General features: G+C 44.5%; 1 protein-coding gene across 1 annotated transcript in view; it reads left to right on the top strand.

Annotated features, from left to right (window-relative positions):
* LOC126365968 (probable cytochrome P450 301a1, mitochondrial) overlaps window positions 1-24,766 on the top strand; it is a 223,719-nt gene that overhangs the window by 21,394 nt on the left and 177,559 nt on the right. Inside the window, exons 2-3 of the mRNA XM_050008765.1 lie at window positions 11,641-11,980; window positions 21,028-21,162. Coding sequence (XP_049864722.1) covers window positions 11,647-11,980; window positions 21,028-21,162 — 469 coding nt within the window. The 5' untranslated portion in view covers window positions 11,641-11,646. The remainder of the gene's footprint in view (window positions 1-11,640; window positions 11,981-21,027; window positions 21,163-24,766) is intronic.

Genomic DNA, 24,766 nt, shown 5'->3' with positions numbered 1-24,766 from the left:
TCTGTAGGTCTTCATGCATGTCGTTACGGACTGCTGTGTTCAACAGTGGCGTTCGGAAACATCGTCAACCATTAGATGCTTAATGTACATCGTGAACAACAAACCCCCTCCCCCCAATAACACACTGTCCAGTCGCATTAATATTACCACCTGTCAAAAGCGTAAAAAGCCCTCTTTTGAGAAGCGGACTGCTGACAGATGAGCAGGAGGGGACTCAGTGATGCCCTGGAAGGTATCGACAGGGACGTGGAGCCGACTGCAGTGCTGTGACCAGCTGTGCTAGGGTTCTCGGTTGAGATTCCATGGCTCCAACAGCCCGATCGAAGTGGTCTCACAGACTCCCCGGGAAGTTAGGTGTCCAGGGGAGTGTGGTAGACGCACCCTTGTGCTCTTCTAAACACCGACGTACACAGTGAGCTGTGTGACGCGTTGTTTTGTCCTTCTCGTAGATCGTGCCGAGGAAAGCCAAACTGCGTGTAGTAGGGGACATGGTCCCCAAAGATAGACGCATACTTGTGTTGATCCACTGTACCTTCCCAAATACGAGATCATCAAGGGAATGCCACGAAAACATTTCCCAGACCATAACGTTCCCTCGATTGCTACAGAGTGTTTTCTTTCAGACATTTCACGCCGTACATGCCAATAGCCATCTATCCGATGAAACATAAATGGTGATTCATCTCAAAAGGCCACCTGTCGCCACTCAGTGGACATCTAAGAGCCACATTCCCTGAACGGTCGTTGAGGACACGCTGTTGGTAACTCCTTTGTTCGTCTGGCCGGTCAGTTGCTCAACAGCTGCACGTATGTTCGCCCGTACACATCGTTCACCCCTGTCATCAATGGCCCGTGGTGCAGCGCAGTTGTCTCTATGCTAGGTTCGGATAGCGCCATTTTGCCATATACGGAATACCTTAACCACGGTGGCACACGGTTTGTTTATGAACATAGCCATGTCGGAAATGCTTCAACACCTTGCCCGGTTCAAAATGGTTCAAATGGCTCTGAGCGCTATGGGACTTAACATCTATGGTCCTCAGTCCCCTAGAACTTAGAACTACTTAAACCTAACTAACCTAAGGACAGCACACAACACCCAGCCATCACGAGGCAGAGAAAATCCCTGACCCCGCCGGGAATCGAAACCGGGAACCCGGGCGTGCAAAGCGAGAACGCTACCGCACGACCACGAGCTGCGGGCACCTTGCCCGGAAGTCAAGGATCGTGCCCATTTGGACATCAGATGAATCGCTCTGTTTTCGCATTGTGACGATGACTGCACTGTTTTCCACGTCCCCGCAACACGCTTTATATACCCTTCATTGCTAGCGCTGCCACTTGTACTCTGTGAGTGGCTAATGGGCGTTGACGTCGAGCATAGGGGGTGGTAACATTCACGTGACCGTGTTCTTTGTATGATTACCGCTGAAGCGGCTTTTACAGCAGACAAGATCGCTCTGTTAAGAATGACTAGTTGTGTTGAATTCTGAAACAGAGGCTTCATACTGATGTTATATCAGTTACCGTCATTCGCGTATCCGTAAGCTGTTCCTGAAGAATCCTATGATCTTCTCGTGGTATAGTCACTGTTGTCCAGAGTCCATCTCACCCTCATTCTCTCTCCCGTCACCGCATAACTTTCTCGAGCCCACGCGAATGATTCGACCAAACTCAAATACAAAACAGGGCAATAAGTTGCAATACGAGTCCTCTGGGCTTGATCATTCAAAGCGGCTCTTACGGCTACATTTACATCACTTTGATACGCCGTGATCGATACATAGAACTTTCCCCTAATATCCGACTGCGGGAGATGTCTTTAGAGGTAGTGGCAAACTGCAACCAGAACACGAGGGAGCATCAAACATGTGTATAGGCAATGTAGGGGGCATGGCAGTCCGTCACATGACGTCGGCTGAGAGATTATCTCTGGTAATGCCAAAATTCTCGATTGAAAGTAATCGATAGTCATTCTTACGGTTCAACGTTGACATCCAAATTTTGTCAAATTGAATACCTTCTTTTTTCTGTTAAATTATTACAGAGTTTATAAATCTCAACAGCCTCTCTCTTGATGCGCGCATGAATATGCTATGTTTTCGTTATTACACTCGTGTCACCGAATTTTATTTCATGATCACCATCTTGGTAAACATGTTCCGCTCAAAATGGTTCAGATGGCTCTGAGCACCATGGGACTTAAGATCGGAGGTCACCAGTCCCTTAGACTTAGAACTACGTAAACCTAACTAACCTAAGGACATCACACACATCCATGCCCGACGCAGGATTCGAACCTGCGACCGTAGTAGTCGCACGGTTCCGGACTGCACGCCTAGAACGCGAGACCACCGCGGCCGGCCATGTTCCGCGACGACCGCTATACAGTGCCTTCCTGATACATGTCAACAGCAACAGTCCGAAAATCCAATACACCAGAAATGGAGAATTCTGGACAACTGAATTTTCTTGATGTTTCTGTTACCAAGCGATGGGACAGGATGTTGGGCCATGGAGGCATAAGGTGAATATAAAAGACTCTTCTACTGACCGTGACCTTAATAACGATTCTAACCGTCATTCGAGACAGAAAAGAGAGGTGCGATAAAAACCTTGTTAGAGAAGCCGTACAAAGTTTGTGAACCGACTTATTCAAAAGATGAGATGGAACATGTACGTTCACAAAAGACAGGAAGGTGTTAAATTAGGCAAAATTTGTATGTTAGTGTTGCACCGTAAGAGTAACGATCGATTACTTTCAATCAAGAATGTTGGCATTACCAGAGATAATCTAGTAGGCAACGCTCTGTGATGGATTGTGGTGTCCTCTATACTGCCTATATATTCGGCGCTCCCACGTGTTCTGATTGCAGTGCAAGCTTGTTACTCTCCTTTAGAATCTCGACTTTAATAAAAAATTGCAAGGTTATGTTAATCAGAGCACAGGGAGAAGATGTGATCTAAATGACAATATATTTATTCATCCTTAACATTGTAAGACAGTAAAAATGACTTACGACATTGGAATATTGGATAATTGTGAAGGTGGTTCGATGAACCCTCTGCCAGGCACTTAAATGTGATTTGCAGAGTATCCATGTAGATGTAGATGTAGACTAAAGAAATGTCACAGAAACATTTTTATTTGACAAACGCTTTTACTAACATGAGGTCTATGGTGGACAAAGTGATCAGCTGGGGATCTCCATGCGACACTAACCGGAACACTGATCGCTTTATCTGACTTCATACAAGTAAATCCGATTTATGGTACAAAAACTACACCACCATCAGGCATCTATACTATACGATTCCAAAAAAAGGAAAGTATGGTTCGAAAGAACGAGGTGCTGAGAAACATATATTGGAGCCCTACGCCATAGCAACAAATACTTTAACCTTCTGCTGGTCGGGGTGTCACACCACGATGCGTTCGGCGACTGAAGTCATGGACGGCCGCACTCTGTTATTAACGGCGCTCAAGCATTCGGTCTCGCGTTTGGGTGATTCGGAACGCAGGTACTTCCCTATGAGGCTGTGAAAACCCGGTGGATTCCAGAGTGCAGGTGGACCAGTTTCCTGGTCTTCCAAACCAATCTGACTCCGTGCCACGAAAATGCGTGACAGAATATGTCAAATGTTTAGACGACCGACTCAAGACAAGTAAGTACACACAAGCATCACTCACATCACAGGCTCTAAGTGGCATACGAGCAAAGGACACAAGTATCACAACGCAATCACGAGCCGGAGCAAGGCATTTGAAGCTCCGAGAGCACCCATTGCTTTCCATACACCGATTTGATCAATCAGAGACTTTAAAGTTAATTAGAAGAAAAGGAAAAAAGATTCAGCTTCGTGGCCTCTTTCCTATGCCCTTGCGCCATGTCTTTTGTTAGCAACATGACCAGGGTGGAACCACACCCCACCATAGAAAGCTTGTTATCTCCCCTGTTGCGTCCATTTTGAAGTTTCCGAAGAATGGCCGTAAACAAAAAAAAAAAAAAAACCTTTTGCTTACCAAAATATGTATTGTAACAGAGTCTGCTCAGAGTTGTATTGTCGGCTTCCTGTCTAACAACGGCCCAACCTCTGCTTTATTGCTGGTCTACAATGTGCTGGACATTGCAGCGGCAACTTGTTGGCGCTAGTCAGTCTACCTGGACATGGATGCCTACCGACCGGCGCCAGCCAACGTGTCTGCACAATGAGAATGCGGAACTTGGGCATCCAGAAATGTTTCTAGCAGAGAAAACGCGCTTCCCTCGGCCCACCGTCGCCGTACTTTTAATGCAGTCTATTAAATCGGCACCCTACTCCTTTGAATGTAGGTAAAGCTCACCGTTATTCCTTCCCTAGAGCACGCAAGCAAGAGCATTAACTACTCCCCACCATTTTATCATGATGTATGAAGTCAAATTACAATAAAGATTATATTCCCAAAGAACATGAAACAGCGTAACACAGAATCTGAAGTGAGAGTACCGTGCAATGTCTCAGCAGTACGCCGCTTTATATATCTGAAGATGTTTCCTACAGTTGGAGATGAAACGTTAGAGCACAATTATATGCATGAACCACAGCCTGTCAGCTCAGAAGTTTTAAGTGAAACCCCTGGGCTTGCTTTGTTGTATCACGAGCTGAAAAGTTCCGGTGATATTAGGCACACCCAGTAGCCATCATGTTGTAACGAGACATTATGTTAATACAGTAACATACGCCTAAAGCCACTCAACTGCGACACATAAAATCACAGTAAAAAAGTGTATTTGTTAGCTTATAATTGCAGTTTATAATACGATCTGGAATATTTCGAAGTGTATGCCACTGTTCTGAGACTGTAACCGCAACGGCATCTGTTAGAATTGTTCATATAAATATGGTCATTTCAGTGTGGACCTTTTAGTATTTATTCCTCTCGGTTGCGAAATTAAAATCACAACTAAAGTCCAATGAAGTTTTGCGCTACTGTTACTGCAGCCACAGGTGGCAGCTCTGTGTACAAAGTCCCAGGCCCTGTTGACCCCCAAATGACCTAAAATTTTTAATCGTTGGTTTTCTTCTTACACAATGTACGCACATTATCTAAAACTTCTTTATTTTCTGTACATTTAGGTGTCATAATTTTAATGATCAGATGTGTTAATTTATGAAAACTTAAACGCAGAGAAGCGTATTTGTTAACTTCTTAAACAGTTAAGTAGAGCTACTTTTGCACTTCATATAATAGCTAATCTTCTAAGCTAAAGTATTTTGCATGTTTCCACTCAATAGTGTCCTACGGAATCACTTATTGACTGCAAAAAAGCGAACAGTAAGAAAAATATGGGGTTTGACACATGTATGTCACGTAGGTAACTTTTCAAGGAGATAGGCATTTTAACTGTGCCGTCATATATAATACATCACAATCTCAGAAGAACGGTAATGACCACACAAAAGGGTGAAAAAGGCATGAGATAGCTTCTAGTATAATGTCGGACCTCTTTTTTCCCGGCGCATTGCAGCAACTCGTCGTAGCATAAACTCAATAAGCCGTTGAAAGCAGAAATGTTGAGCCATGGTGCCCCTGTAGCGATCTATAATTGGGAAAGCGTTGCCGGTGCAGGATATTTTGCGCGGATTGAATTCTCGACTGTGTCCCGTAAATGTTCCATGGGATTCCGTTGGGCGGTCTGGGTGGTCAAATCATTCCCTCGGCCTGTCTAGAAAGTTCTTCAAACCAGTCACTAACAACTGTGGTCTAGTGACATGGCGCGTTGTCATCCATAAAAATCCCACAGTTGTTTGGGAACCTGAAGACCATGAATGACTGCAAATGATCTCCAACAAACCCAATATAACCATTACCTGTTAATGATAGGTGCAGTTGGACAAGAGGACCGAGTCTATGCCATAAAGACGCAGCCTATGCCATTATGAAGCCACCACCAGCTTGCACAGTGTCTTGTTGACAACTTCGGCCCATGGCTTCGTGGGGTCTGCGTCACACTCCAACCTTACCATCAGCTCTCATCAACTCAGATCTGACCAGGCCATGGTTTGGCAGTCCTCTAGCGTCCAACCGATATGATCACCAGCCTGGGAGAGGCGCTGCAGGCGATGTCGTGCTGTTGGCTTTCGCGTCAGTCGTCTGCTGCCACAGCCCATTAACGCCAAATTTTGCCACACTGTCCTAACTGATACGTTAGTCCTACGTCCCACGTTGATTTCAGTGGTTATCTGACAGTGTTGGCCCACTGGACCCGGCATTCGCGAGGGGAACGGCTCAAACCCGCATCCGGCCATCGTGATTTAGGTTTCCTGTGATTTCCCTAAATCGCTTCATGCAAATGCCAGGATGGTTCCTTTGAAAGGACACGGCCGATTTCCTTCCATGTCCTTCCCTAATCAGATGACCTCGCTGTTTAGTCCCCTGCCCCCAAAACATCCATCTACGCAAACGCCTCTGCTCTCGGTGGTTAAGTAGGGGCGTCAGCCACTGCGTTGCCCATGGTGAGAAGTACTGATTAAAATTTGGTATTCTCTGCACACTCTTGACACTGTGGATCTCGGAATATTCAATTCTCTAACGGGATCCGAAATGGTACGTCTCACAAGTCTAGCTGCGACTATCATTCATCGTTCAAAGTCTCTTAATAACCACATCGGAAACCTTTTCACATGAGACGCTATCCCAATGCTTTAAGTACAATACTACAGCGAAAACCGAGCTTTGTTACCCATCGCTAAAGCTGTCAGTGCCTCAGAAAGGAGCTCCATATGCAGCCCAGAAATTTTTGTTCATTTGACGAGATATAACATGTCCATCAGATAGTGGAACAAATTTTAAATATAATTTAAAAATTTAAAATTATTTCTCCTGGACACTTCTTCATAAATTTTAACGTTAATGATGTATACACACCCTGTAAACACCCTTCACATAATTTCCATAAAAGAGTTGTTTTAATGAGCTACGGAACATGTAACTAAAGTGCGCGTCATTTACGACGACGGCCGAGTTTTGGTTCGTTCTGCACATCTGACATCACAAAACACAGTTCACCAATGAACAGAGAACGATGCTGCCAGAGCTCGACTGCAGTGCAGAGCACGGACGAGTGGCTTCAGTTTTAAAAAGGTTCAGTCATACATAAAGTAATTGAACAAAAGCAATGTCTTGATAGCAGACTTTCTTTTATAGAAAGTTTGGAAAAAGCATTCTTTATACCAATTGCTTCATATTCTATTAATTAATTAAACCAAACAAGCAATAAGCCGCCTAACTCAGGCGATAGCACGGGGAGGTGTTTGTATCATTCTAGAGAATTGCTTTTTCACAATAAAGAACAGCGGTAATTGTTTATTTCCTATTGTACTTCTACGAAACGTGAATAATTCATAGTGCGGTAGCATAAGGGTTACGGTGTTTGGCAGTTAAGCTCAGGGTTCTAAGTTCAAACCTTCTTCGGTGCTTAGTATTTTGTTTATTTAAAAACTATATCCAAGTGTCTTACTTCATGAATTTTATTCGTTCGAATGTAATTTCTTGAAATTGATACTTCTTTGTCTCTTCATTATAATCATAATAAGTTTTTGGTTTTTCTAATTTTGTCTTCCAATATTTCTTTTCACAGCAATTAAAAAGAATGAAAAGGCACACATACAATATTCATGTTATCTGTTTTGTTTCTATATCTTCTCTTCCGCTGTCACTGTTTTACTATTCATATTGAAATATATTCTTTGCGACAGTATTAAAAGTATTATTTAGAGCAGGATTTCGGCTCGTGCGTTGCCGAGCTACTTGATTGTCTGACGCAATTCTTTGCTTCGCTGCTTTGGCAACAACATCATATTCAATGTTTTCGTCAACGGATCTATGTTTTGGCAAGTATTTAGCTGTCCGTTGTGACAAACACATTTTTTTTGCGCACTGCGCCTCACTGACAATATACACTCCTGGAAATTGAAATAAGAACACCGTGAATTCATTGTCCCAGGAAGGGGAAACTTTATTGACACATTTCTGGGGTCAGATACATCACATGATCACACTGACAGAACCACAGGCACATACACACAGGCAACAGAGCATGCACAATGTCGGCACTAGTACAGTGTATATCCACCTTTCGCAGCAATGCAGGCTGCTATTCTCCCATGGAGACGATCGTAGAGATGCTGGATGTAGTCCTGTGGAACGGCTTGCCATGCCATTTCCACCTGGAGCCTCAGTTGGACCAATGTTCGTGCTGGACGTGCAGACCGCGTGAGACGACGCTTCATCCAGTCCCAAACATGCTCAATGGGGGACAGATCCGGAGATCTTGCTGGCCAGGGTAGTTGACTTACACCTTCTACAGCACGTTGGGTGGCACGGGATACATGCGGATGTGCATTGTCCTGTTGGAACAGCAAGTTCCCTTGCCGGTCTAGGAATGGTAGAACGATGGGTTCGATGACGGTTTGGATGTACTGTGCACTATTCAGTGTCCCCTCGACGATAACCAGAGGTGTACGGCCAGTGTAGGAGATCGCTCCCCACACCATGATGCCGGGTGTTGGGCCTGTGTGCCTCGGTCGTATGCAGTCCTGATAGTGGCGCTCACCTGCACGGCGCTAAACACGCATACGACTATCATTGGCACCAAGGCAGAAGCGACTCTCAACGCTGAAGACGACACGTCTCCATTCGTCCCTCCATTCACGCCTGTCGCGACACCACTGGAGGCGGGCTGCACGATGTTGGGGCGTGAGCGGAAGACGGCCTAACGGTGTGCGGGACCGTAGCCCAGCTTCATGGATACGGTTGCGAATGGTCCTCGCCGATACCCCAGGAGCAACAGTGTCCCTAATTTGCTGGGAAGTGGCGGTGCGGTCCCCTACGGCACTGCGTAGGATCCTACGGTCTTGGCGTGCGTCCGTGCGTCGCTGCGGTCCGGTCCCAGGTCGACGGGCACGTGCACCTTCCGCCGACTACTGGCGACAACATCGATGTATTGTGGAGACCTCACACCCCACGTGTTGAGCAATTCGGCGGTACGTCCACCCTGCCTTCCGCATGCCCACTATACGCCCTCGCTTAAAGTCCGTCAACTGCACATACGGTTCACGTCCACGCTGTCGCGGCATGCTACCAGTGCTAAAGACTGCGATGGAGCTCCGTATGCCACGGCAAACTGGCTGACACTGACGGCGGCGGTGCACAAATGCTGCGCAGCTAGCGCCATTCGACGGCGAACACCGCGGTTCCTGGTGTATCCGCTGTGCCGTGCGTGTGATCATTGCTTGTACAGCCCTTTCGCAGTGTCCGGAGCAAGTATGGTGGGTCTGACACACCGGTGTCAATGTGTTCTTTTTTCCATTTCCAGGAGTGTATTTTAGTTCCTATGTTCTATTACGTCCACAGTTCAGTTTTGTGTACTTCGCCAATTTTGTGTTAATCAGAAAAAGCGAAATGACTGGTATAAATAAAACTTCTATTACAGTCGAGAAAGACGGTATATTTCTGAATATTACATACGACACCTATCTGGCATTTAAATTAAATGAGATATTGTTATACAGTAAATTTTATATGAAATGTAGGTATATCGTCCACATTTCATTCTCAACATTGTGGAAACTAAAATCGACCATACGGAAAGTATACGCTATGGACTTTTACCTGTGCAAACTATTCAAAATTTCGTGTAATGGTTTACTACATTTCATGCTGCACAATATCTGCGTTGAATATCGAAACAAAATTAAGTCATTTATGAGGGGGAGGTATCAGTCAAGAAGATGTGTAAAAATCAGATTTTTGGGCGAAATAATTTTTTGTGAAATCGAATGATAAGTGTGTCAAAGCAGTCGGAACACCATGTGTCAGCACAGGCGAGCAGTGCAGTGATGACAAAATCACGCACGCACACCGAGGAATTCGGGGAGCACGTCTCTGTAGGAGCGAAAGGGTTAATGCGGCCGTGGTGGGTTTACTTCATAAAATGCGCGCTCCGCTCTAAACGTAAGTTTGCGAACTATACTATACTATGATGCTGCTTCTCTTGGCGCTTGCGTCGTTCGCAACTGGCAACGCTGCAGTCTCGTCTGGGCGGGCATGTGCAAGCCGGCAAGATTAAACAATTCAACTGTAATTAACCATATAAAGGATTGTCTTTCCCTGTCTGTAGTCTCTTTCTTTTGGCATTGTTGCAAAGGATATGTGTTGACCTTCTTGTAATTCTTAGATACACTCCTGGAAATGGAAAAAGGAACACATTGACACCGGTGTGTCAGGCCCATCATACTTGCTCCGGACACTGCGACAGGGTTGTACAAGCAATGATCACACGCACGGCACAGCGGACACACCAGGAACCGCGGTGTTGGCCGTCGAATGGCGCTAGCTGCGCAGCATTTGTGCACCGCCGCCGTCAGTGTCAGCCAGTTTGCCGTGGCATACGGAGCTCCATCGCAGTCTTTAACACTGGTAGCATGCCGCGACAGCGTGGACGTTAACCGTATGTGCAGTTGACGGACTTTGAGCGAGGGCGTATAGTGGGCATGCGGGAGGCCGGGTGGACGTACCGCCGAACTGCTCAACACGTGGGGCGTGAGGTCTCCACAGTACATCGATGTTGTCGCCATTGGTCGGCGGAAGGTGCACGTGCCCGTCGACCTGGGACCGGACCGCAGCGACGCACGGATGCACGCCAAGACCGTAGGATCCTACGCAGTGCCGTAGGCGACCGCACCGCCACTTCCCAGCAAATTAGGGACACTGTTGCTCCTGGGGTATCGGCGAGGAGAATTCGCAACCGTCTCCATGAAGCTGGGCTACGGTCCCGCACACCGTTAAGCCGTCGTCCGCTCACGCCCCAACATCGTGCAGCCCGCCTCCAGTGGTGTCGCGACAGGCGTGAATGGAGGGACGAATGGAGACGTGTCGTCTTCAGCGATGAGAGTCGCTTCTGCCTTGGTGCCAATGATGGTCGTATGCGTGTTTGGCGCCGTGCAGGTGAGCGCCACAATCAGGACTGCATACGACCGAGGCACACAGGGCCAACGCCCGGCATCTTGGTGTGGGGAGCGATCTCCTACACTGGCCGTACACCTCTGGTGATCGTCGAGGGGACACTGAATAGTGCATGGTACATCCAAACCGTCATCGAACCCATCGTTCTACCATTCCTAGACCGGCAAGAGAGCTTGCTGTTCCAACAGGACAATGCACGTCCGCATGTATCCCGTGCCACCCAACGTGCTCTAGAAGGTGTAAGTCAACTACCCTGGCCAGCAAGATCTCGGGATCTGTCCCCCATTGAGCATGTTTGGGACTGGATGAAGCGTCGTCTCACGCGGTCTGCATGTCCAGCAGGAACGCTGGTCCAACTGAGGCGCCAGGTGGAAATGGCATGGCAAGCCGTTCCACAGGACTACATCCAGCATCTCTACGATCGTCTCCATGGGAGAATAGCAGCGTGCATTGCTGCGATAGGTGGATATACACTGTACTAGTGCCGACATTGTGCATGCTCTGTTGCCTGTGTGTATGTGCCTGTGGTTCTGTCAGTGTGATCATGTGATGTATCTGACCCCAGGAATGTGTCAATAAAGTTTTCCCTTCCTGGGACAATGAATTCACGGTGTTCTTATTTCAATTTCCAGGAGTGTATGTTCCTCGTTCAACATAGGTGGGTAGAGTACTGTGCACGCACCTTGATGCTGACGCTCCAGAGCCAGTGCGTCACACTGCAGGCCCCCACCATGGCCGGCGCCGTCCTCGCCGCGGCCAGATGCTGCGCCAGCTGTCACTGCCGCCTCCTGCCAGTGCTGCCCCCAGCCGCCCTCGCCGCCGGCAGGTGTCTGTCCACCGTCGCAGCCCCCACAGAGGTGCCGCCACGCTCTCCGTCTCAAGAGTGGCTCAGCGCGAGGCCCTTCGAGGAGATACCCGGCCCTAAGAAGCTGCCCATCGTCGGTGGCCTCTTGAACTTCCTGCCCCAGTTCGGTAAGTTTTGTTTTGTTTTAGGACGCAAAGACAACAACGGCCGTACGCGCCCATGTCAGAACTTTAGAACACCAAAACAAAGAGGAGTTAAGAACGACTGCACGTTAATCCCAATCGACGGAAGAGAAGACAGCTAATTTTAGGAACATGGTGAAAGTCTATAAAATACGCCATAGACAAACAGAGGTCATGAACTAAAAATAAAATGGCGTTCTCCATATTGCTACCACGGATAAAAAGTGAAACGTGGTTTACAGCCCGCACCCCTTTCTCTAAAACGGCCGATAACTGAGACGGCAAATACAAACTAAAACGTAAGTGGTTAAGAAAAAGGACATTCCATCGGAAAACGACGGGCCATCAGAGGCTGAGCGCAATGAGTGCAAAACTGGTGAAAGAGCACCGCTTTACAAATGGCGATGGCTAAAAATATCTCCTCAAGGTGAGAGGGCCGACAGGAGGTTTTCTAAGCCGCCGGGAGAGGCTTGATAACCCAGAGCTCGTTCACATGAATGCTGACAGACGGCAACACAGAGATCATCGGAGGGATTGTGAAAAATAGTGGGCTGAGATATGAGGGCTGCAACCTTGGCAGCAGCGTCAGAAGCCTCGTTTCCTGCCAGACCGACCTGTCACGGCACCCACATAAACATCACAGTGGCTCCGTCGGGAGTCAGCAACTGACAGCTGTCCTGGAAGCCCATACCGAAAAACGTCAGTGCTAATGACGGAGGCACACCCGACAACGCGGTCAGTCTGATAATCATTAGTATACACAAAGGTACTATCGCGAACTTCCGTGCGAAGGTCGTGAAACTGACGGCGATAGGGCGAGACTAGTTCGGTAAGTGCAGCCACTGCCTATACCTCTCGTAGGCGACTCATACCTATAGGGACTCAAGCTCCTTGAGAAAGAAACATTCTTTAGACATTCTGCTGCTGAAGATGCAAATTTCTTGGATTCCAGCATGCACGTCTTCTCGTGTGGTCAATGTGAATCAGTGAGTTGCTCTGCCGATGGAGGCAGATAAAAATCTGAGGTACATGAATATCAGTGATTATTACAATTGAAATAGATGTCTACGATATTAAACACAGAATTCAGATAAAAAGAAGGGAATTCAGAGTTATTAAGCAAGTTGCGTTAGAGTATGAAGCTGTTCGACTGGTAAGAGTAACAGTCACATGGCAATGATAAGAAACGTTGCCTTATTCGATGTTTCATCTAAACTCTAGTAGTGGAGAAATTTCCGGACTGACTATAAGCAGCGTGCAACTAGCGACGTCAGCAGTTGTGAACAGGAACTAGTTAGAGATGAACTTTTTTTATATAATAATCAAGGTCTAAAATTACATACGTGGTCCATATTAGTTATTGAATAGATGATATTTGCACAACGCCATTTATTAAGGTGCAATTAATAATAATCAAAGGCTACTAAAGAAAGTCGAAACAGAAAGATGACATTGGTTCATTGTGAAAGTTCACAGCCCTTAAGCTTCCCTTGTTTACTTCTATGTGAGTTCATTGTCATTCGACTAACTCATTTCCTTTTGTTTCTAATTAAATTTGAGTTCGCTAATAACAGTTGAAATGTAGGTCGAAGACGGAGTAGAAGCTTATACAGACTTCAATAAGACAAACCACATCTTTAGAACACACAAAAGGGAAGGCGACTATTCCACCGCGACAGTGGAACAGCTCTGCTGTGAATCACAGCAATGTCCTCGTAATGATGTAATACCTGCACTTAATTCATGAGAAGTTTTCATCTGTTGTCAGTTTCACCACTGCGTCAGTGATTACAGGGAAGGAGGGCACTAAACACATAATTTATTGTCCTCTGTAATCACAAGAAATGATCAGTTTACCGCCGAGTCTTGTGAAGTGCGGTCTATAGTTAGTGTGAAGCCTTTGTTAGCAACAAAACGATGTGTTGCAATACAAACACGTATTCAACGTTTTAGCTACCAGACAAACAATGATTTTAAAACTTATTTACCCTAGATTTAAGATTGCTACACACACGTTGCCTAGTACATGTATGGTGTTTCATAATTATAGGTACAAAGGGGTGACAACAGGACAGTGAAATCTTAATCCTAATAAACGTAGGGCTCGAAGCTAGAGGTTTTCCCGGTCCGGCCCAGATTCCTACCTGACAGTTTTTAGCTTCATTTTCTGTAACACAGGCTAATAGACTAATTGGATTCTGTTTATTATGGTGCAACGATGCGCATATATACCATGAGCAACGGTGCTCTGACGAACTTTCATGTGACTGTTCGGGAATCCGTAGCACGAATCTTCTACACCAAGCATTTCGGTCGTGGCATATCAATTCTATGGCCTCCCAGATTCCTGTTTCAAACCTGACATATTTCGTTTGAAGCCGTATTTAAAAGCTTTGATGTATTCTAGCCAATTTAGCACTGTAGCTGAAATGTGGGAACGCATTGTGAATTGTTAACAGTGCATTCGGAAGGCACCTGCGGTTTCGGATTTCAACATCAAGCCTCAACTAATTAACTGGTAGCGCGCCACACCTACGCAGGTTCGTGTTGCTATGCAAGCGAGTCTGCGCTTAGCAGGTAAGTTTACTGATCGTTGTATTGCAATTAAATCATAGGGGTTGGTAAGTGGTCAGTTGATTAATAATGATAATACAGCCGGCCGTTGTGGCCGAGCGGTTCTAGGCGCTTCAGTCCTGAACCGCGCGACTGTACGGTCGCAGGTTCGAATCTTGCCCCAGGAATCGATGTGTGTGTTTAAGTAGTTCTAAGTTCTAGGGGACAGATAGCCTCAGACGTTAATTCCCATAGTGCTCAGAGCCATTTAAACCAATCATAACACAATGTTACATCTTCAATTAATCTGAAATGTTCTGTTGTACCATGTCCATTCATCCATAGAAACATGCCGTCTCTTTGACCACATTTCTCCTGCCGCCGTAGACAAAATTAAAGGCATATCGCTAGTATAACAGACCACTCTCTCGTTGAAACCATCAAGAAATACATATCAATACGGCCACAGTAATCCATCTATTACCATGGCCAAATCACCAGTACTGTCAATAGTGAAAGACATCCTGCAAGAAAAACTACACAAGGACCAGTACGAAGATTGGTTTGGGCAGTTCCTTTGTAAGTTTTATTGTTTATTCTCGAAGAGATAAATGTCAAATCAACACTCTTGTTCACTAGAGTTGACGGTTGTTCTTCGGTACCTTCCTCGTCGTCATCCTGACAGGGTAATACTTCAGCATCGGTCAGAACATTATTGACACCGATGTCATAGTCAATGTGAACAAAAACCTCAGAGGTTAATTCACTGCAACTGGATAGAAGATCTCTTCGTGAGTCTGGCGAGACTGAACTCGTTCGTTCTCGTTACTCTGTTTGCTGCACGTCCTCTCTTTGCATTACAAACTCACGCTTTTCAGTCATGGTTACAGGCGGTCAAAATTGCTATGTTCACCTTCTCACCTGTCTCAGTGCTACCCAGCACAGCTAAAACAATTAACCAGAGGTAGAGAGTTTTAAAACTTTGTTTTGTGCCCTGGTCCAATGGTTGCAATGTTGATGTCGTTCTGCGTGGGAAAGACTAACTTTCTTCCTGCAGTGATTGTTTTCAGATTCTGAGATCCGTCCATGTTGCAGGCTAAGACAGTGTTGCTCAGTTTTCCTCCGTCACACTTGCCGAAAATCCTTCAAACCACAGATACTGAGCTAAAGACCTCGGTTTTTTCCTCCAATATCAAAGCGCTCACGGAACGTTCTGACCTCTACGCCAATGTATCCACTTGACAAAGCACCCTTCAAGACGCCCTGACGTGACGTTCTAACACCTGTGTCTGAGACACTTCCGTTGAAATCGTACTTATTTTTTAAAATCATCGACAGTATAAATGGTTAAACAGCAAACTGCTGAGGAACGCCGCTTGTCGAAAGTCCGCTCTCCATAGCTTCAGTAAAAAGCTTGTTCCTCATAGCACTCACAATGATTAAAAGTGTCGAGAAATTAGGCCCGTGTTCAACACAGTATGAAAGCAGACTGCAGACTGGATGGAACATAGGTGACAGAAAAAAACTATGGATGGACCGAGACTGTACTAGGAATCACAAAGGTAGGGGGACTTCAATATAAATCACAGAAATAGATAACTTCAAATTACAGAGAGTGTGAGAGCCCGACTTCAAATTAAAAAGTATTGCCGAGATAGTCTCGCCACTACACCTTTAAATTACTTAGAGGACCAAAACACTTCGATTTTTTCCAATTTATCGAGTATTTTTCAAGGAGCTCAGTTTCAAATTATTGAGTGTCAAAAGCATTGAGCGTCGACTGTATACAACGTGCACTTAAATTAAAATCGAACATCCGCTATGTGGCACCATTGAATGGTTCCATTCAAAAGTAATCAGCACACTGTTTCTAACTTCTGGCCGAGACTACGTCCCTAGGGTGAAACATGGCGAAGGTTCGGTTATCATTTGGGTAGCCATACCGTGGTACCCCATGGGCAACGTGGTGCCTATGCAGCGTCGATTTCGTGACCATGTTGACTGATCAGGTCTGTCCCAGAGTACAGTGTTTGTTCGCCAAAGGTGATGCCATGTTCCAGAATGACACGGCCCCTGTCTACACAGCTCACATCGGCCAGGACTGGATTTGTCATTACGACGATTAGCTGTCCCATCTCTTGGCACCACAGACACCAGATATCAATATTATCAAACTTTTGTGATCTACTTTGGAAAGGAGAGTGCGTAAATGGTATACACTTCCATCACCGTTACCTTAATCTGCCACAATATTGCAGGAAGAATGGCATCAGGATCCACTGAAAACCATACATGAGCAGTATTTATCCATTCCGACTGTAAGCCTTTTTGAATGTCAACCGTTTTCCTACCCCATACTACGAACGGTTATATGTTGTGCTTTTGGTGTTTCCATTTTTATCTTTGCTCTGTACCTCTTCTGCTGCAAGCTCTTTGCTTGCCATATTTTGAGAGATCATAGTATGTACCAAAGCAAGATAGAAATGTCCAATAAACATGGACCCTAAAATACATGCCTCAAAGGCTTTGAGCCCTTGTTGAACTTCGCTGTTGTTAGAATACTTTAATGAACAAGTTCAAAAATGATTCAAATGGCACTAAGCACTACGGACCTTAACATCTGAGGTAATCAGTCCCCTAGACTTAGAACTACCTAAACCTAACGAACCTAAGGACATCACACACATCCATGCTTAAGGGCAGTATTCGAACCTGCGCGGTTCCGGACTGAAGTGCCTAGAACCACTCGGCCACAACATCCGGCTAATGAACAAGTGCTCGTAAGACCTAAGGTACGCATTTTAAAGCCCAAGTTTATTGGGAATTTTATTCAGGTCCATACTACCACCTGAGAATGTGGAATAGTTTTATTTCAACACTCTGTTTATACACATAAGTGTCTCCTAATATTAATATTTTAGCTTGCAGTCCTAAGGCGCATTTTCTCAGTTTTTAGAAGATATTTGCAAACTAATTTTTGCAGTGTGTAGATGGAATCAACCGAGAGAGCCATTGCTCAACATGTGCCTCATACGAGATCCAGTTTCAACGGAAACCGTCGGTTGGTTACTCGTTACGAACGAAAAGATTTTTAAAGCGGAATTTTGCGTGTCCGTTCGTTTGAGCGGTCCCAAATTAGTCTAGCTTGATATTCGGTTTAGCGTTATGTGCTAGCAGGAACGGTAAAAGACGAAGAATAACCAGTACTTCTTCAGCTACTGAGTAGCACTGCTGCACGGCGGTAGCACTCGGTAGGGGGCAAGTTAATGACCGCAGCTGAAGTACTCTTTACACTTCGTGTTTTACAGCCCCTCTTAAATGTAAATGTCGTCTGACTATGGCCTCCCGCGGGCAGACCGTTCGCCGGTCTTGTACGTCGATGGGGATGAAATGATGATTAGAACAACACAACACTCAGTCCCTGAGCGGAGAAAATCTCCCTCCCAGCCGGGAATCGAACCCGGGTCCTTAGAATTGACATTCTGTCGCGCTGACTACTCAGCAACCGGGTCCGGACACAGCCCCTGTTAATAAATACAGATAAAACGAACTTAGGGCCGTTTTATCGAATGGGCTCATAAACTTCTGCTTTGAAAATCTTTTTTTTTTTTTTTTTGTAATGGGAAACAAATCGACGCAGTACGTTGATTCCAGCTTTACATTACAATAATCTGCTTCAAATATATACTGAAAAATCAGAGAAAATGTGCTTGATGAGTTTTAGATGTGGCACCTGATCACTTGACACACACACACACACACACACACACACAACACACATATACAGGGTGAGTAACCTAAAGTTACCGTTGGATATATTTCGAAACCACATCAAATACTGAAGAACCGATTCCACAGAGCGAAAGTGAGGAGAGGGGCTAGTGTAATTGTTTAATACAAACCATACAAAAATTCACGGAAGTATGTTGTTTAACACAAACCTACGTTTGTTGTAAATGGAACCATGTTAGTTTTGTTAGCACATCTGAACATATAAACAAATACGTAATCAGTGCCGTTTGTTACATTGTAATATGTTAATTACGTCCTGAGATATTGTAACCTTAAGTTCACGCTTGAAACCTCCGACGTTCAGTTGCGTGTTGTAACAAACACGGGCCACGGTCGGCGAGCAGCATCTGCAGGGACATGTTTACGATGATCACCGTGTTTACGAGTGTGGCTGTAGTGCACTGTTGTGGTTTGGTCTAGCTGTCGCAGTGTCCTCCGCGTGTAGCGCTTGCTGCTATTGTTATTCTGCATTCGTCTCCGCACGCAGACCAACTGTAGTACACCGTGTTACCAGACGTCTGTGATAGTGTAGTGTTGTAGGAACTGTGACCATGGAGTATTCGAACTATGAAAAGGCGGAGGTGATACTCATCTATGGCGAGTGTCGACGAAATGCAGCTGAAGCCTGCAGGGTGTATGCAGAACAGTACTCGGACAGAGTATCCAACGTGCCGCACATTGCAAAGCTTCTACTGCCAGCTGTATGCAACAGATATGGTCGTAGCACGCGAACGGGTCCGTAACAGGCCCGTCACAGGAGAAGCGGGTGCAGTTGGTGTGTTAGCTGCTGTTGCTATGAACCCACACATGAGTACACGGGACATTGCGAGAGCCGGTGGACTGAGTCAAAGTAGTGTCATGCGCATACTGCATCGTCACCGGTTTCATCCGTTTCATGTGTCGCTACATCAGCAATTACATGGTGATGACTTTAATCATCGAGTGCAATTCTGTCAATGGGCATTAACAGAGACTGCGTTGCAGTTCTACCTGTTTACTGATGAAGCGGGTTTCACAAACGACGGCGCAGTGAATCTACGGAACATGCATTACTGGTCCGTGGACAATCCTCGCTGGCTCAGACAGGTAGAGCGACAGCGACCGTAGGCTGTATGGGGCGGAATCATTGGCGACCACCTCATTGGTCCTCACTTCATTGCAGGGGCCCAAACAGCTGCAACATACGTCGCGTTTCTACAGAATGATCTGCCAACGATGCTCGAAAATGTCCCACTGGAAACGCGTCGACGTATGTGGTATCAGCATGATGGTACACCTGCACATTCCGCAATTAACACTAGGCTGACCCTTGACAGGATGTTCGACGGGCGTTTCATAGGACGTGGAGGACGCATAAATTGGCCAGCCCATTCTCATGATCTTACACCTCTGGACTTCTTTCTGTGTGGTACGTTAAAAGAAAATGTGTACCGTGATGTGCGTACAACGCCAGAGGATATTGTGGCAGCCTGCGGCGACATTACACCAGATGTACTGCGGTGTGTACGACATTCCTTACGCCCGAGATTGCAATTGTGTGCAGCAAATGATGGCCACCACATTCAACATCTATTGGCCTGACATGTCGGGACACACTCTATTCCACTCCGTAGTTGAAAACGGAAACCACGTGTGTACGTGTACCTCACCCCTGATGGTAAAGTACATGTGCGTCAGTGAAAAAGACCGATAAAAAGGTGTTAGCATGTGGACGTAATGTGCTGTTCCAATCTCTTCTGTACCTAAGGTCCATCACCGTTCCCTTTGGATCCCTACGTAATTCGGTGCTCTCCGATACACACGATCGAACAGCGGAGGAGTGGTACTCAAGCGTCAACTTTAGGTTACAATATCTCCGGATGTAATTAACATTTTACAATGCAACAAACGGCACTGATTACGTATTTGTTTATATGTTCAGATGTGCTAACAAAACTAACGTGGTTCCATTAAAAAAACGTAGATTTGTGTTAAAAAACATACTTCCGTGCATTTTTGTATGGTTTGTATTAAACAATTACACTAGCCCCCCTCCTCACGTTCGGTGTGTGGAATCGGTTCGTCAGTATTTGATGTGATTTACGGAATATATCCAGCAGTAACGTTAGGTGACTCGCCCTATATATAGTGTGTGCGCGCGTGTGACACACATAGGTAATTCAAACAAAATGTCTAATTGAGGTACGCCGCCTCCTAAGAATGAAAATGAGGATATTATGATTAAATAGAGTTTTATTATTTTTTGTTATTAGCTCTAACAAAATATCTTCTTAACATGTAACGAGTTGAAGAGAAAATTAAAATTATGTTCGAAAAGTCTTCCAAACAGTAAACAAAATCTTTACTCATAATCATTATTATACAAAATTGTAACGGAAATCATCGGTTTCGGCTGTAAATTACCATCTTAAAATACACAGAAAAGTAGCTCTTCATTCATGACAAAAGGAAACAAAGTAAACTAAACAGAAATTTCGTAAACTCTGCTTTTAAAGTGAAGCAGTTTGTAGATGACTGTGTAGCGTTCATAATTTAATCGTTCCGGACTTCTGTCTTTGTACGAGTGGAGAACGGTTGTTGTTGATGAACCTGTTTGGTATACAGAATTGTCTAGTAGACGTTTTATTTGTATCTTTGCTAATGAGTAAGGGAATTTTTGTAACTAGAACTAAATTTTCCACTTACAGGTGAAACGGCAAAAAAAGATTCTATTGAACTAGTTCAGGCGATCAGGGACTACTACGGAGACATAGTGAAAATGGATGGTTTTCCTGGAAAACCGACATTGGTGATGTTGTTTAATGCAGATGATATAGAGAAAGTGAGTATACAGATTACACTTATCATAGCTGTCACAAGAAGTGATTCTGCCTTTTTTCCTCAAAGTCAAGTATCTTTCACACTTAATTCTTACTGTCAGTCATCTGGTCTGTAATGAAAATAACTTATATAAATATAAATCTACTACCTTTTTTAAAGCTACGCGAAGTGCATCTCACGCTCTGGGCTTAGAAATACCCCGTTTCGAAAGTTAAGGTAGTAGTTATGGCATAAGTCTTATATTCAGCAGATGAATATGCGCTATTTTTTGAAACTTACCACGGATTAAGTCTGTGTACTGGACTTGGACCCAAACCCAATCTTTCCTGTATCAATGATGTTAGAATTTTACCTATCAAGACATGTCCACCATGCTGCTCTCAAGGCTCCAGTCAACATATACATCAATAATAGGCAAATCACTTCACAGCGTGTGCCGTAGGGTACTGGTGCATAATTTCTCCTCTTCCTCTTCAATTCGTGAATGTGGTGTGGGAGGAACTACTGTTGATAACCTCCCATATGAACTCTAGTTTATCTGATTTTTCAGGCGTGGTAATTTCGTGAGATGTGTGTCCCACAGAAAACTTTGAAATCATCAGGAAAACTATTGTATCCTTTAGGGAAAGATGGGTAATATACAGTGTTACTGAAATCAAAACTGAACAACGTGATTAGAAGATGACGAGAGACGTGCTCGGATTAAAAAGTAAATAAGGCAGGCATTAGACAGTATAGGGCAGTTAAGCCATATATCCTGGCTCCTAGGTCCGATCCCAACAAATTCTACGACACTGAATAAAATTAATCAGTCAAACCGTCGGCGACTTCCGATATAAGAAGTCATCGTCAGTCTGTCAACAGCCTTCTTAAAATACGACGAAGAAACATATAGACGTTGAGTGAATCCTTTTGTCATTGAGGACACATGTTTTCCCTAAAGGTGGAGCAAACAGCGAAGGTAATTATCAAAAGTAAGCTCAAAGCAATAGACAGCAATGAATTAAAAGACAGGCAAAGTGAATTCACAGGACACGCCGTACTATAACATAAAATAGTGATGACCTACGGCTTGTCAGAGCTTCTAATGAAAATTCATTAAATGGTGTAGACCGATTTATTAAGAAAAGGAGAAAGTATGGTCCTTCCCTCATCCAGTCAGAAACCTATATCATGTTTCCCTGCGTACCACTCCTTTTAGGGTCTCCAGTTCCCATATAGCTTTAGATGTGGCGATGATTAGAATGAATAACAAGGTACAGAGATCAATTAATGATATCAGAGCTACCCTTCGTGACACACAATCAGGTGGCTTGCAGAATGTGATGTAGAAGTAGATGTAAGTTCACTAGAAAATATGATCTAAGGGGAAGGAAGTGACAGGATGGGAGACTTCCAGAATTCTGTATTTGTTGCAAATGATTGTAGCGAATGCTCTGGTCTAAAGAGAGGAAGAGATACGATGGACTCACTAGTAGGGGGAAAATGTGGCAGAATGGGGTACTTAATTTTCAATAGTCATTTTGAGGTTCAAAAACTTGTAAGTCGTTATTAGATTGGTTCAGACATATTCAGAATAATATTATTTTTATATAATCACACCATATCAATGCTTAATTTTACAACTTTGCATTTTTATTGAGAAAACTATGAAACGGTAATGTGCTCTGCTTTGCTAGATGGGTTGGGCAAAAATGTGGAATAATATTTCACATACAAAATTACCCATAAACGAAAATCTAACAGCTTATATATATATATATATATTTCACATATAAAAACACATTTACAAGTGGCTTATATAATATAAGATTTTATGCTCCACAGCAGGTTCTAGGCGCTACAGTCTGGAACCTGACAACCGGTACGGTCGCAGGTTCGAATCCTGCCTCGGGCATGGATGTGTGTGATGTCCTTAGGTTAGTTAGGTTTAAGTACTTCTACGCTCTAGGGGACTGATGGCCGCAGAATTTAAGTCCCATAGTGCTCAGAGCCATTTATGCATCACATGAAACGTCGTCCTCACCACTCTCGAACCTCCCTCCCCCTCCTCACGGATTGTGAACCTACGTGAAGCATACGCTACATTTTCTCAACCACTCTTCAGAGCAGTCAAGACAATAACACATTCATTGGCTTCTTCTAATTTACCGCTATTATTGAATGAAGACAGCTTCTGTTGTTTTGATGATGACTTCTCTTCCTACGTACTTTTAATGCAGTTTTTCCTTACTTCAGACTTTTCCTGAAATCCTTGGACTAATTCAAGTCACTCTTTTGCAGACGTATGTTCGTTTGGTTTGGATCCCTTTCCAGTTTTTTCAACCTCTGCGTTATTAGCTGCACCTTAAAAGGAGAAGAGGTCAAAATAAGTGTTTCTCCTTTTTCTTTGACACTATTTTGGTTTTCTGTCTTATTTTGGGTGTCGTTAATTGGCTCATGGACTGGAAATGTGGAGGCCAAATTCTGGAGACACCGATATTCGTCAAGGAAACATGTTTGATGAGTGTGTTGTAGTAGTAGCCTGTGATAGAACTTCCAGTCTTGCTGTGTTAGACGAATATGGCGGCCCTGTTTAAGTTTTCTTGGTAGCTCTCACCTCAGTATCAGTGGCTACTGATGATATGAAATAATCTGCTCTAAAGACGCTCCTGTTAATACACAAGTTTCCTGAGTTTCGAAAGCCATTGAGAGCAACTGACATCATTGAATACTGCAAATATGCCCTGTCAAACAAGGCTGCAGTTTGGAATAATGTGTTCGCTTTTCCAGGACTAATCTCAGTCATTTAAGAAATTCTTCGTCATAATACTTGCTAAAACCTTTCACGTAGGCTAAGCCCAATTGCTGGAGCCTGTGAGAGATGTGTGGTGGCTAACAGAGAAGTATAAACCCATTGTCACCTGCTACACCGATAAGTTCCTAACTTTCTGTGTGAGTCAAATTTCTGTCTAGAATGAGCAAAAATGAATTTCGTTCATTCACTAGTGTCGACGGACACTAGTAAATGAACTAAATCAGTTCTCCTCATTCTAGATAGATATTTGACTCACACAGAAAGTTAAGAACTTATCGGTGTAGCAGGTGAAATGTTTGAACCATTCTAAAACTAGCCCTTTAGTCATCCACTCTGTTTCGTGAAATACTGATGCTGCTCAAGGTGGAGACTAGTCTGGAACTTCTGTCTTATCGGTTGCCTTGGGAAAATTAACATTGCGGGGACATACACCACATGCAGTGAAGCATATCTTCACGGTCACAGTGTCATCTCCGTCAGCTTAGGTGACAGTCTGCACCAGAAAAAGAGTCCCTGAGTGGTCTTTAGGATTTACTAATATTCCAGTCGCATCGTTATTAAATATTTTATCCCTAGTATGAGTGCACTCATCGATAACACTGTCCAGCAAGTCAAAAATTTTTCAACTGTTAGGTTGTTAAATCCAATAGCTCGAGCTTCTGAAGTAGCTTCTGGCTTTTGTAAGCTCAGTGTTCGAAGCCTCCTGAAAAGTCCTCTTAGACGCTCTAATCATGCTTTTCTATCGTTGTCAGATGGATAAAGCAAATTGTTAACATTAGCCAGTTCATAATTTATTAATTCTCAGTAAA

Source organism: Schistocerca gregaria, chromosome 4 (genome assembly GCF_023897955.1).
Source record: "Schistocerca gregaria isolate iqSchGreg1 chromosome 4, iqSchGreg1.2, whole genome shotgun sequence".
NCBI lineage: Eukaryota > Metazoa > Arthropoda > Insecta > Orthoptera > Acrididae > Schistocerca > Schistocerca gregaria.
This window is presented reverse-complemented; position numbering and strand designations above follow the sequence as displayed.